This window comes from Heptranchias perlo, chromosome 2 (genome assembly GCF_035084215.1).
Source record: "Heptranchias perlo isolate sHepPer1 chromosome 2, sHepPer1.hap1, whole genome shotgun sequence".
NCBI classification, from domain to species: Eukaryota; Metazoa; Chordata; class Chondrichthyes; order Hexanchiformes; family Hexanchidae; genus Heptranchias; species Heptranchias perlo.
The window spans coordinates 1,315,697-1,327,745 of NC_090326.1; the positions used below are offsets into that span (position 1 = coordinate 1,315,697).

General features: G+C 44.3%; 1 protein-coding gene across 1 annotated transcript in view; it reads left to right on the forward strand.

Moving 5' to 3' along the window:
* The first annotated feature begins 1,297 nt into the window (after positions 1-1,297).
* Positions 1,298-12,049, forward strand: part of LOC137300291 (probable G-protein coupled receptor 139) — a 47,401-nt gene continuing 36,649 nt past the window's right edge. The window contains exon 1 of the mRNA XM_067969399.1: positions 1,298-1,487. Within this exon, the coding sequence (XP_067825500.1) occupies positions 1,298-1,487 (190 nt within the window). The remainder of the gene's footprint in view (positions 1,488-12,049) is intronic.

Sequence of the window (12,049 nt, forward strand, 5' to 3'; positions counted from 1 at the left end):
CCCCTTATGTGCTCATCAAAGAATAAGAGCTTGTACCGAATGTCAAAATAGCTCCGTTGGGCGAGTGTTAGACGGGAGGTTTACAGGTCTTTAGTTCATTCTTGGGATTCGACAGCTTTTTCTGTTGGGAGAATCCAGAATGAGGGGGCTTCATCTTGGAAGCAGAGCTAGACCGTCCAGACAATAAATCAGTCATCATTTTATAACGGAAAGTGTTATAGAAATCTTGAACTCTCCCCAGCAAAAGGCTGAAAATGCTGGGGGTCCAATTGCATTTTCAAGACTGAGATTGATCGATCTTTCCCCGAACGGGGATCGAGACTTTGTGTCACAGGCGGGTAAATAGAGTTGATGTACAGATCATCCCTGATCGAATTAAATGGTGCAGCAGGTTCGAGGGAATTAATATTTTTCTCTTGTGCCTATGTTCCTAAAATTCTCAGCGCGGGGCTGGATGACAAGTTTATTCATCAAGCCTTAATGCAACAAGACTCAGAAAGCCCTTTAATTAACTTCTTGCCCAACTCAAAAGCGCTGGACTCAGATGGGAAAGAGCAAGAAAGCCACTGTTCAATCACCAGTCACATATTTCACTATTGGTTGAGCACTCCAGTGCTTGCGTTGCCAAGCGGTCGATGGATTTAAGGGCCAATCGCTGCGGGGGCGTGGGTTTGAATTCTCACCGCGACTCGAATTTCCAGCAATCCTCATTTTGACCGATTCACGGAAAACCGGATTGCGGTGCGATGGAGCGGAGCAGGTAAAAGAAGCTGAAAGTGAAAGTGCAGATTTTAGTTTCATCAAGGGGACACGACACGTTTCCACAGGTAAGGGCCTCTCACCTTAATTTTTTTCCAGCAGAGTTGAATGTTTTATATAACAGTCCAGGCTCGGGAAATGCCGACCTTGTAAGTTCGACTCTCACTGAGAGCAAACAATCCTATTGCTGTGAACATTTCGACCTGAATTAAAGGTACAATTGGTGTGTTCCAAAATAGACCTGTTTATTAGTGTTGTTCCTCCTGCCTACCGTGTTCCAATAGCACATAAGAGGTTTAAATCAGTGCGTTAGTATTAATTGTTTACAGCAGGGAAGCTGCAGTTTTAGAGCCACAAACTATGATTTTGATCCATCAGAAAATTGTGTGATTTAATTAGAGCTTTAAACCAGCGCCTGAGAGCACTCAGCCAGGATAGTTCCCACCCTGCACATCAGGAGCTACTTTTACAGGAATAGAATTACTGCAAGCAAGAATTCTACCCCTGAAGCACCAATGCTCGCACGGTAGCAGGCTGCATGTGTCCAGTTGGAAACCTGTCTGAAAGAACATGCCGCCTGACAGAGCTGGAAGTCCAGGAGATTGACTTTTGCTCTCAGCAGATGATGAGCCTCCTTCTTGAGTGTTTCACCGATCCAGCTCAGAGGGGATTGAGCATCATGAACTCCGGTGGGACTGGAGCCATTTGTATCACAGGAAGTGGAGTTGGTAATTTCCCATCCTGGACGGACATTAATGATATAGTTGCCGTCTTGCTGCAAAATTTCACTCCCAGCTCCGTAAGCACCGAACCCAGAACTAAAATTCAACTCTGGTGGGACTCAAACCAATAAGCTTCCAATGGCTGTTTCACCATTAATTAGAAATCCAACACGCTATCCATTGCTTCAGAGCGAATTGTGTTTTCTGTCAAATCTACTGTCAGTTTGTCCAATACAAAGTGTTCTCTCTCTCTCCCTTTCTTTCTTTTCCCCTGTCTCTCTCGCTCTCTTGCGCTCTCGCACCTCTCCCCCCTCTTTATCTCAAGATGGTTGGAATACAAACCGTTGGAAATTATGTTAGAGCTGCACAGAGTCCTGGTGAGACCCCATCTGGAGCATTGCATTCAGTTCTGGAATCCACACCTCGGGAAGGATACATTAGCCTCTATGCTCGAGGGGCTGAGTTCTTCAAATTGAATCCCAGTGTGACAACATACACGATTTCAAAGCTGAACAGGGTGTGTGAGATTGGCAGGAGAGTGCGAGTGGGGACCACGGGCCTGGGAGATCAGCTCCTGTTCCTAAGTTCCAATGAATGAAACAATAATTTAAGTATAGAGACCCTACTGTATCAGGATGTATGAGGGAATAATGTTTTCTGTTTAATGTACTGATTTCAGTCGTTGACTGTCCTCAGTGTCCCAGCTCAGTCCAGTCCAATCCGGACAAGCTGCTCACACAAAGTGCCATTGTCGGTGAGGACATGAAATACTTCTTGAGGCAGTGAGAGCACCGAGTGCGGGTAGGCCTGCGCATGAAACGGAAAAGTGAGGTGAAATTCTCCCACAAGCTGCTGATGTCTCTGTTTCCATTTACAAAATGAACGCCCGCACGGACCGAATCGATGCAGCTCCTGGAAAAGGTGCGAGGAGACTCAGGTCAGCAACTGGGACACACAAAATCCTGCCCGTTTCACGGGGCATCTCCTATTTTTGATTCTTCTTTCCCTCCAGTTTTCCTCTGCTCCCCTGCCAGCTGAATTAGATGTTCGATGCAAACACAGCGAATTTATGAAACCCAACCTGACATGGAGAGCGGGGAGAGAGGGAAAGGACGGTGCTGACCATTGAGTGGGGATGGATTTTGCACATGCCGGAATAAATAGACACAGAGATCTTATCTCCCTGCTTCTTTCCTGTGCGGAATATCTTAATGTTCAGGAGCTGATCTCCCAGGCCCGTGATCCCCACTCGCACTCTCCTGCCAATCTCACACACCCTGTTTAGCTTTGAAATCGTGTATGTTGTCACACTGGGATTGAATTTGAAGAAAGCGGTGCTGTAATAACCGAGGGCTATTGAGGAGATACAGTGTAAGATACATAAAAGGCACTAAAAACAGTGACTGCTCTGACACTGTGAGCTACAGTTAAAGGCTGCCAATATTTAAAGTTTCATGCAACAGGTCTGGGTCCAAATCTTTCACGGAGCATCTCCTTCTGCTTCTGTCACTTCCTTTCCTCCTCGCAGGGTGGATTTGAAATTCCTGTGCGGCTGCACTGCGCAATTTCCAGATCTACTTCGAGCGCAATTCGCTTCAGTTGATCGATTGCAGATATTAGTTTCCGAGAGGTGAGGACAGTATAAAAGGAGAGACCGAGAGCGGGAGGAGAGTCTGAGAGGTGAACGCAGGGTAAATCTAAGGCAAGTCATGGCAGCAGAGCTCGCACCCGTGATATGCTCCTCCTGCACTATGTGGGAAGTCATGGACACTACCAGTGTCCCTGGTGACTACGTGTGCAGGAAGTGTGTCCAGCTGCAGCTACTGGCAAACCGCATTTCGGAGCTGGAGCTGCAGGTGGATTCACTGTGGAGCATCCGTGATGCTGAGACTATCGTGGATAGCACGTTCAGTGAGGTGGTCACACCGCAGGTAAAGATTACACAGGCAGAAAGGAAATGAGTACCGCCAGGCAGAGTAAAAGGACCAGGCAGGTAGAGCAGGAGTCCCCTGGGGCCATCTCCCTCTCAAACAGATATTCTGTTTTGGATACTGTTGGGGGAGATGGCTTATCAGGGGAAAGCAGCAAGAGCCAAGTTCGTGGCACCACGGGTGGCTCTGCTGCACAGGAGGGGAGGAAGAAGAGTGGGAGGGCTATAGTGATAGGGGATTCAATTGTAAGGGGAACAGATAGGCGTTTCTGCGGCCGTAAACGTGACTCCAGGATGGTATGTTGCCTCCCTGGTGCTAGGGTCAAGGATGTCACGGAACGGCTGCAGGACATTCAGGAGGGGGAGGGTGAACAGCCAGTAGTCATGGTCCATTTCGGTACCAAGGACATAGGTAAAAAAAAGGGATGAGGTCCTGCAAGGTGAATTCAAGGTGTTAGGAGATAAATTAAAAAGCAGGATTTCAAAGGTAGTGATCTCAGGATTACTACCAGTGCCACGTGCTAGTGAGTATAGGAACAGGAGAATAGACTGGATGAATGCGTGGCTGCAGGGATGGTGTAGGAGGGAGGGATTTAGATTCCTGGGACATTGGGACCAGTTCTGGGGAAGGTGGGACCTGTACAAGCGTGACGGGTTACACCCGAACAGGACCGGGACCAATGTCCTCGCGGGGGTGTTTGCTCGTGTTGTTGGGGAAGGTTTAAACTAGAGTGGCAGAGGGATGGGAACCTGAGCGGGGAGTCAGAAGGGAGTAAAGTTGAGAGCAGCAAGAGAGGGGAAGACCCAGGGGAAATTTACAATACAAATAGTACAAACAGTTGTTCAAGAACAAGTGAAAGGGAAAAGCGTAGAGCAGCGGAAAGAAAGTGTACTTTAGACACTACAGATAAAGTGAAAACTAGAAGGTGGAAGGCGATTATCCCAGCATCAAAGCTGAAGGTCAGGCTAGGGTGTGTGGCCCAACTAAGAGTTCTATATACAAATGCACGGAGTATAATGAATAAATTAAATGAACAACAGGTTCAAATTCAAATTGGAGGGTATGACATGATAGCTATTACTGAGACATGGCTGCAGGATGGTCAGGATTGGGAAATAAATATACCAGGTTACAAGGTCTGCAGGAGAGATAGGGAAAATGGAAGAGGGGGAGGAGTAGCCTTAGTGATTAGAGATTAAATCAATTCCATGATAAAGAAGGATATAACGAGAGGTAAGCAGCCAACAGAGACCTTATGGGTTGAATTGAGAAATAGGAAAGGATCTAAGACTATAGTGGGAGTTGTGTATAGGAGCCCTGGCAGCAGCTCTGAAGTGCTAGATTGTATAAATGCAGAGATTAGACAAGCATGTAAGAAAGGCATAGTGGTCTTAATGGGGGACTTTAACCTTCACATAGATTGGGGAAAGTAGACTAGCAACTGTCAGAAAGGTAGTGAATTTTTTGAGTGTGTTCGGGATAGTTTTCTGCAGCAGTATGTCCTGGAGGCAACAAGGGGGCAAGCCATACTAGAATTCGTAATGAGTAATGAACCAGATTTAGTTAACAGCTTAACTGTGTGAAAACATCTATCCAATAGCGATCATAACATGATCAAGTTCAATGTAATGTTTGAAAGGGAAAAAAGTGAGTCAGCTGCTAAGATTCGAGACTTGGGTGAGGCCGACTTCAATGGGATGAGACAGAGACTGTCCACAGTAAACAGTTAATGGGTAAAACGACTGATGATCAGTGGGAAATGTTTAAAGAAACATTTAACGAGATACAGAACTGGTTTATACCCCTGAGGGGCAAGAACTCTCCTTGCCAAAAAAAAAAAACAGCCATGGACAACTAAATAGGTAAGGGACAATATAAGACGTAAGGAAAGGGCATACAAAAAGGCAAAAAATAGCAGAGATCCTGGCGAATGGGAAAGATACAAAGATCAACAATGGGTCACAAAACAGATAGTAAGAGCTACAAAAAGAGAGTATGAAAAGAAACTTGCAAGGGATATCAAAACCAATATGAAGAATTTTTATAGTTATATTCGGAAAAAGAGGGTGGTCAGGAGCAATGTTGGCCCCTTTAAAACTGAAAGTGGGGATATTGTCATTGACAATGGGGAAATGGCGGACATGTTCAACAATTACTTTGCGTCAGTATTTACAGTAGAAAAAGAGATAGCATGCCAGAAATTCCAAGAAAACTTACATTCAATCGGGGACAGGGAATCGATAAAATTAACATAAGTAAAGCAACAGTAATGAAGAAAATAATAGCACTAAAGTGTGACAAATCCCCTGGACCAGATGGTTTCCATCCCAGGGTTTTAAAGGAAGTAGGTGAGCACATTGCAGATGCCCTAACTATAATCTTTCAAAGTTCTCTAGATTCAGGAACTGTCCCTTTAGATTGGAAAATTGCACATGTCACTCCGCTTTTTAAGAAAGGAGAGAGAGGGAAACTGGGGAATTATAGACCAGTTTGCCTAACATCTGTTGTGGGGAATTTGCTGGAGTCTATAATTAAGGATAGGGTGACTGAACACCTGGAGAATTTTCAGTTAATCAGAGAGAGCCAGCATGGATTTGTGAAAGGTAGGTCGTGCCTGACAAACCTGATTGAATTTTTTGAAGAGGTGACTAAAGTAGTGGACAGGGGAATGTCAATGGATGTTATTTATATGGACTTCCTGAAGGCATTTGATAAGGTCCCACATAAGAGACTGTTAGCTAAGATAGAAGCCCATGGAATCGAGGGAAAAGTACGGACTTGGTTAGGAAATTGGCTGAGCGAAAGGCGACAGAGAGTAGGGATAATGGGTAGGTACTCACATTGGCAGGATGTGACTAGTGGAGTCCCGCAGGGATCTGTCTTGGGGCCTCAATTATTCACAATATTTATTAACGACTTAGATGAAGGCATAGAAAGTCTCATATCTAAGTTTGCAGATGACACAAAGATTGGTGACATTGTAAGCAGTGTAGATGAAAACATAAAATTACAAAGGGATATTGATAGATTAGGTGAATGGGCAAAATTGTGGCAAATGGAATTCAATGTAGACAAATGTGAGGTCATCCACTTTGGATCAAAAAAGGATAGAACAGGGTACTTTCTAAATGGTAAAAAGTTAAAAACGGTGGATGTCCAAAGGGACTTAGGGGTTCAGGTACATCGATCACTGAAGTGTCATGAACAGGTGCAGAAAATAATCAAGAAGGCGAATGGAATGCTGGCCTTTATATCTAGAGGACGAGAGTACAAGGGGGCAGAAGTTACGCTGCAGCTATACAAAACCCTGGTTAGACCGCACCTGGAGTACTGTGAGCAGTTCTGGGCACCGCACCTTCGGAAGGACATATTGGCCTTGAAGGGACAGTTCCTGAATCTAGAGAGCTTTGTGCAATAATATCAAAATTAAATTTGATACATTAATGAGCTTTTTTCTGTTACTTTCTATTTATCCCCTCTCCAGTTTTATGTGGAAACAGTAACAATGTTTAAGGAGTGTGGTGTGCAATGTTTGTGGAATCAGTGTAATTATATTTGATACTTTAATCTCTTCCTTCTCCAACCCAGACTCATACCGTTAGATTTGTAACTTCACCTAGTTGAAAATGGGATAGTGATATAAATAAATCAGTAACAGCCCCGAAACGTCAGCAGGTAGCTTTGTTCCAATACTTAGTGACGGTCCCGATTTTCAATGAAATTTTCAATCATCAAATCCCAGCGGGTGTTTTAGGTTTGACAAACTAATTTAACTGCTTGACTGGCTCCTGGAAATGATCCACTGGAGATTTCCTTACCGTACAGATATACAAATAAATACATTGATTCATTTGGCAAATGATGGTTGCGTAAATAAACAAATTTCGACATGGAACATAGAAAAGCAGCTCTTCGTGTCATTAAAACACAAATTACGCATTGTTTTCTTTATCCGCTTACGTTTAAATGTAGAACATACATTCATCGGAACATAGGACCAGGAGGAGGCCATTCAGCCCCTCGTGCCTGCTCCGCCATTTGATAAGATCATGGCTGATCTGCGATCTAACTCCATATACCTGCCTTTGGCCCATATCCCTTAATATCTTTGGTTGCCAAAAAGCTATCTATCTCAGATTTAAATTTAGCAATTGAGCTAGTATCAATTGCTGTTTGCGGAAGAGAGTTCCAAACTTCTACCACCCTTTGTGTGTAGAAATGTTTTCTAATCTCGCTCCTGAAAGGTCTGGCTCTAATTTTTAGACTGTGCCCCCTGCTCCTAAAATCACCAACCAGCGGAAATAGTTTCTCTCTATCCACCCTATCCGTTCCCTTTACAATCTTATAAACTTCGATCAGATCACCCCTTAACCTTCTAAACTCTAGAGAATACAACCCCAATATGTGTAATCTCTCCTCGTAACTTAACCCTTGAAGTCCGGGTATCATTCTAGTAAACCTACACTGCACTCCCTCCAAGGCCAATATGTCCTTCCGAAGGTGCGGTGCCCAGAACTGCTCACAGTACTCCAGGTGCGGTCTAACCAGGGTTTTGTATAGCTGCAGCATAACTTCTGCCCCCTTGTACTCTCGTCCTCTAGATATAAAGGCCAGCATTCCATTAGCCTTCTTGATTATTTTCTGCACCTGTTCATGACACTTCAGTGATCGATGTACCTGAACCCCTAAGTCCCTTTGGACATCCACCGTTTTTAACTTTTTACCATTTAGAAAGTACCCTGTTCTATCCTTTTTTGATCCAAAGTGGATGACCTCACATTTGTCTACATTGAATTCCATTTGCCACAGTTTTGCCCATTCACCTAATCTATCGATATCGCTTTGTAATTTTATGTTTTCATCTGCTTCCAATGCCACCAATCTTCGTGTCATCGGCAAACTTCGATATGAGACTTTCTATGCCTTCATCTAAGTCGTTAATAAATATTGTGAATAATTGAGGCCCCAAGACAGATCCCTGCGGGACTCCACTAATCACATCCTGCCAATGTGAGTACCTACCCATTATCCCTACTCTCTGTCGCCTTTCGCTCAGCCAACTTCCTAACCAAGTCTGTACTTTTCCCTCGATTCCATGGGCTGCTATCTTAGCTTACATTCTTTTATGTGGGGCCTTATCAAATGCCTTCTGGAAGTCCATATAAATAACATCCATTGACATTCCCCTGTCCACTATCCATGCTGTCTCTTTCTGATTAACTGAAAATTCGCGAGGTGTTCAGTCACCCTATCCTTAATTATAGACTCCAGCATTTTCCCCACAACAGATGTTAGACAAACTGGTCTATAATTCCCCAGTTTCCCTCTCTCTCCTTTCTTAAAAAGCGGAGTGACATGTGCAATTTTCCAATCTAGAGAGACAGTTCCTGAATCTAGTGAACTTTGAAAGATTATAGTTAGGGCATCTGCAATCTGCTCACCTACTTCCTTTAAAGCCCTGGGATGGAAACCATCTGGTCCTGGGGATTTGTCACTCTTTAGTGCTATTATTTTCTTCATTACTGTTGCTTTACTTATGTTAATTTTATCGAGTCCCTGTCCCCGATTCAATATAAGTTTTCTTGGGATTTCCGGCATGCTATCTCTTTTTCTACTGTAAATACTGACGCAAAGTAATTATTCAACATGTCCGCCATTTCCCCATTGTCAATGACAATATCCCCACTTTCAGTTTTTAAGGGGCCAACACTGCTCCTGACCACCCTCTTTTTCCTAATATAACCATAAAAGTTCTTCATATTGGTTTTGATATCCCTTGCAAGTTTCTTTTCATACTCTCTTTTTGTAGCCCTTACTATCTGTTTTGTGACCCATTGTTGATCTTTATATCTTTCCCATTCGCCAGGATCTGTGTCATTTTTTGCCTTTTTGTATGCCCTTTCCTTATTTCTTATATTGTCCCTTATCTCTTTAGTTGTCCATGGCTGTTTTTTTTGGCAAGTAGATTTCTTGCCCCTCAGGGGTATAAACCGAATCTGTATCTAGTTAAATGTTTCTTTAAACATTTCCCACTGATCATCAGTCGTTTCACCCGTTAACAGATTTGCCCAGTTTACTGTGGAGAACATTCATAACATTCCTCTAAACTTGAAGAACGTGATAACAATTCCAGAGTTTACAAACACATAACATGCTATCGTATAAATAAGATTAATTATTACTTTGTAATTTTTAAATTCTAATCGCCTTTATGACATTACGGAAAATATTTCCAGCTGTCCGTTCCCAACTTAACGGAGAAACTGAGATGAAAACCGAGCGGATTTTTCCAGAACTATCTGGAGCGATTTGATCAGTTCCGCTTCTCCTTTCTTTAATTGTTACCTTTTGCTAATTGTTCACCTCGATCCGTTTGCTTCATTTTTTCCTCAGACAGGTCAGGTGAATTTTCTATTAAAGTCCTTAAATATTTGATTGGTTTGTTCCCTCCCTCTTGACTTGTGATTTGTTGGCCTTTTTTCTTTATTCGCGGGTCAATCCAGTTCACCAGGTGTCTCCCACTCCTTTTTTTTTTCTTTTTTATTAGGCCCCCCTTTTATAAGAAGGGGGGGGTGTGGGGTGTGCTTAACAACTAAAAACCAAACAAACCAAAACCAAGTGTTCAAATCAAAATTTTATTATCCTCGTTGAGGATGCACTCCAGCCCCTGCGGTGCCCACCGGTCGTGGAAAGCCTCAAGCGTACCGGCAGACACCGCATGCTCCATCTCCAGGGCCACCCGGGCGCGGAGCAACCCGCGAAAGAGAGGCAGACAGGCTGAGCACCCGCCCCCACGGACCGCGAGCATCCTGGACCTGTGGATAGCCACCTTGGACAGGCCCAGGAGCAGGCCCACGAGGACGTCCACCGACCTGCCCGCCCCACTCCTCACCGGGCGGCCAAAGATCAGGAGCGTGGGACTGAAGTGCAGCCAGAACTTGAGGAGCAGCCCCTCCAAATAATGGAACAGGGGCTGCAGTCTCGCACACCCAGTGTACAAATGAAACACGGACTCCTCCAGGCCGCAGAAAATGCAAGCGGCCTGGGTGTCCGTAAAATGGCGTAAACGCCTGTTGCACGGGACTGCTCCGTGCAACACCCTCCACCCCAGATCCCCAAAGTAACACAGGAGGACCCCCGTATGGAGAGCCTCCCACTGGGGACCCCCGCCTCCGCCGGAAGATTCGTTGGCCTTCAGGTAAAAGTCTGAAACAGAAATGTGTTTATATACAGGCGGGACTCTGGAGTGTGAGACCGAGAGAGCACCTGCTGGAGGCAGGACTGACCGGAACCTAATATACCCGCTGTGGCATTGCTCATGATAGGTCGGATGACAGTGTTTTATATTGACTGAACGGCTATGTGTGTAACACACAACGGATTTTACTGCTGCTTTAACTCCACAAAGTAGAATCACCACAAATGAGCAAAGTCTCCGATCAGTTAGAATTGAATTGCTGTTGGTGAGGGGAGTTTGTACATTGGAAGGAGTTTCTACATTTACAGCTCCAGGTAAACCTGCAAACCTCTCTCACCTGTAGGTGATGTCACCATGAGGTGTCTCCCTTTCTCTGTGTTTCTGGATTTCTGAAGTGTGATTAAACCGAGCCGAAAGTTTCCTATAATTAGTGAGGAAGGAAAGTATCTGTGTAAATAACAGCAACACACGTGGATGTTTCATTGGGTACCATGGGAACCAGATACACCGCTCATTCCAGTGATTTGTCCAGCTGGAAACAGAAATCATTCTCTTCAACCCTCCTCTCCCGAAGGAAAAGGAACAAACTAACCGGCTCGGCCATTGTTCCGGCTTCTTCTGCTGGTTTACAACCACTCACGGAGTGAGAGAGACTGAGAGATTGGATTGGCTTGTTCACTTTGTAATCGATTATCCTCTGTATTTGTGCCTGACATTCTCATTGATACTAAGATGTCCTTTAAATTAGTTTCTACTAATTACACATTGAGGATATAAGCTGAACGCCGAAAACTGCTCTGAAACCAGCTTCGCATCGCAACCTTTGGTGGTTGCTGGTGATAAGTCAAGAAGTTTGTAAAATCAGCCCTCGAGAGCAGTACCCTCGAAACGGGTTTCGGATATACTGTATGAGAGGTCCCTCTGTACAATGAGGGAGCACTTCCGCACTGCGGTTCTGCAATCCTTTTCATGTCGACTCTGGAACTAATGTAAATACCGCCCTGTCTAATTTTGTGGTTTAATTCACAAATGAGGTAAAAGTAACATAGGAGACCAAGACAAAAAAGCGACCCTCCCAAACAGGCACTTTGACCAGCTAAGCCAAGGAGCCAAGTCAAGCTGAAATTGCAGCACCTCCTCTCACTGATACCTGTCCGCTACCTGTCACTGTCTGTTGGCGCTTGAGGCCGTTTCTGCTTCTCTATTTCTCTTGTCTATTTCGCGATGTTTACCGATAATCTCCATCTCTCGCTGTGTTGATCTCTGTTTGTCAATCTGTGGGTTGATTCTGAATAAACACGTGTGTTTGTGTTTGTTCCATGAAATAAATAAGATCAGACAATTCTCCCTCTGACACTGGGGATCTAATGAGACAAACTTTATAACAAGATATTGTTTGTTGTGAGGCAGCAAAGAAAACATTCCATCTTGAATGATTT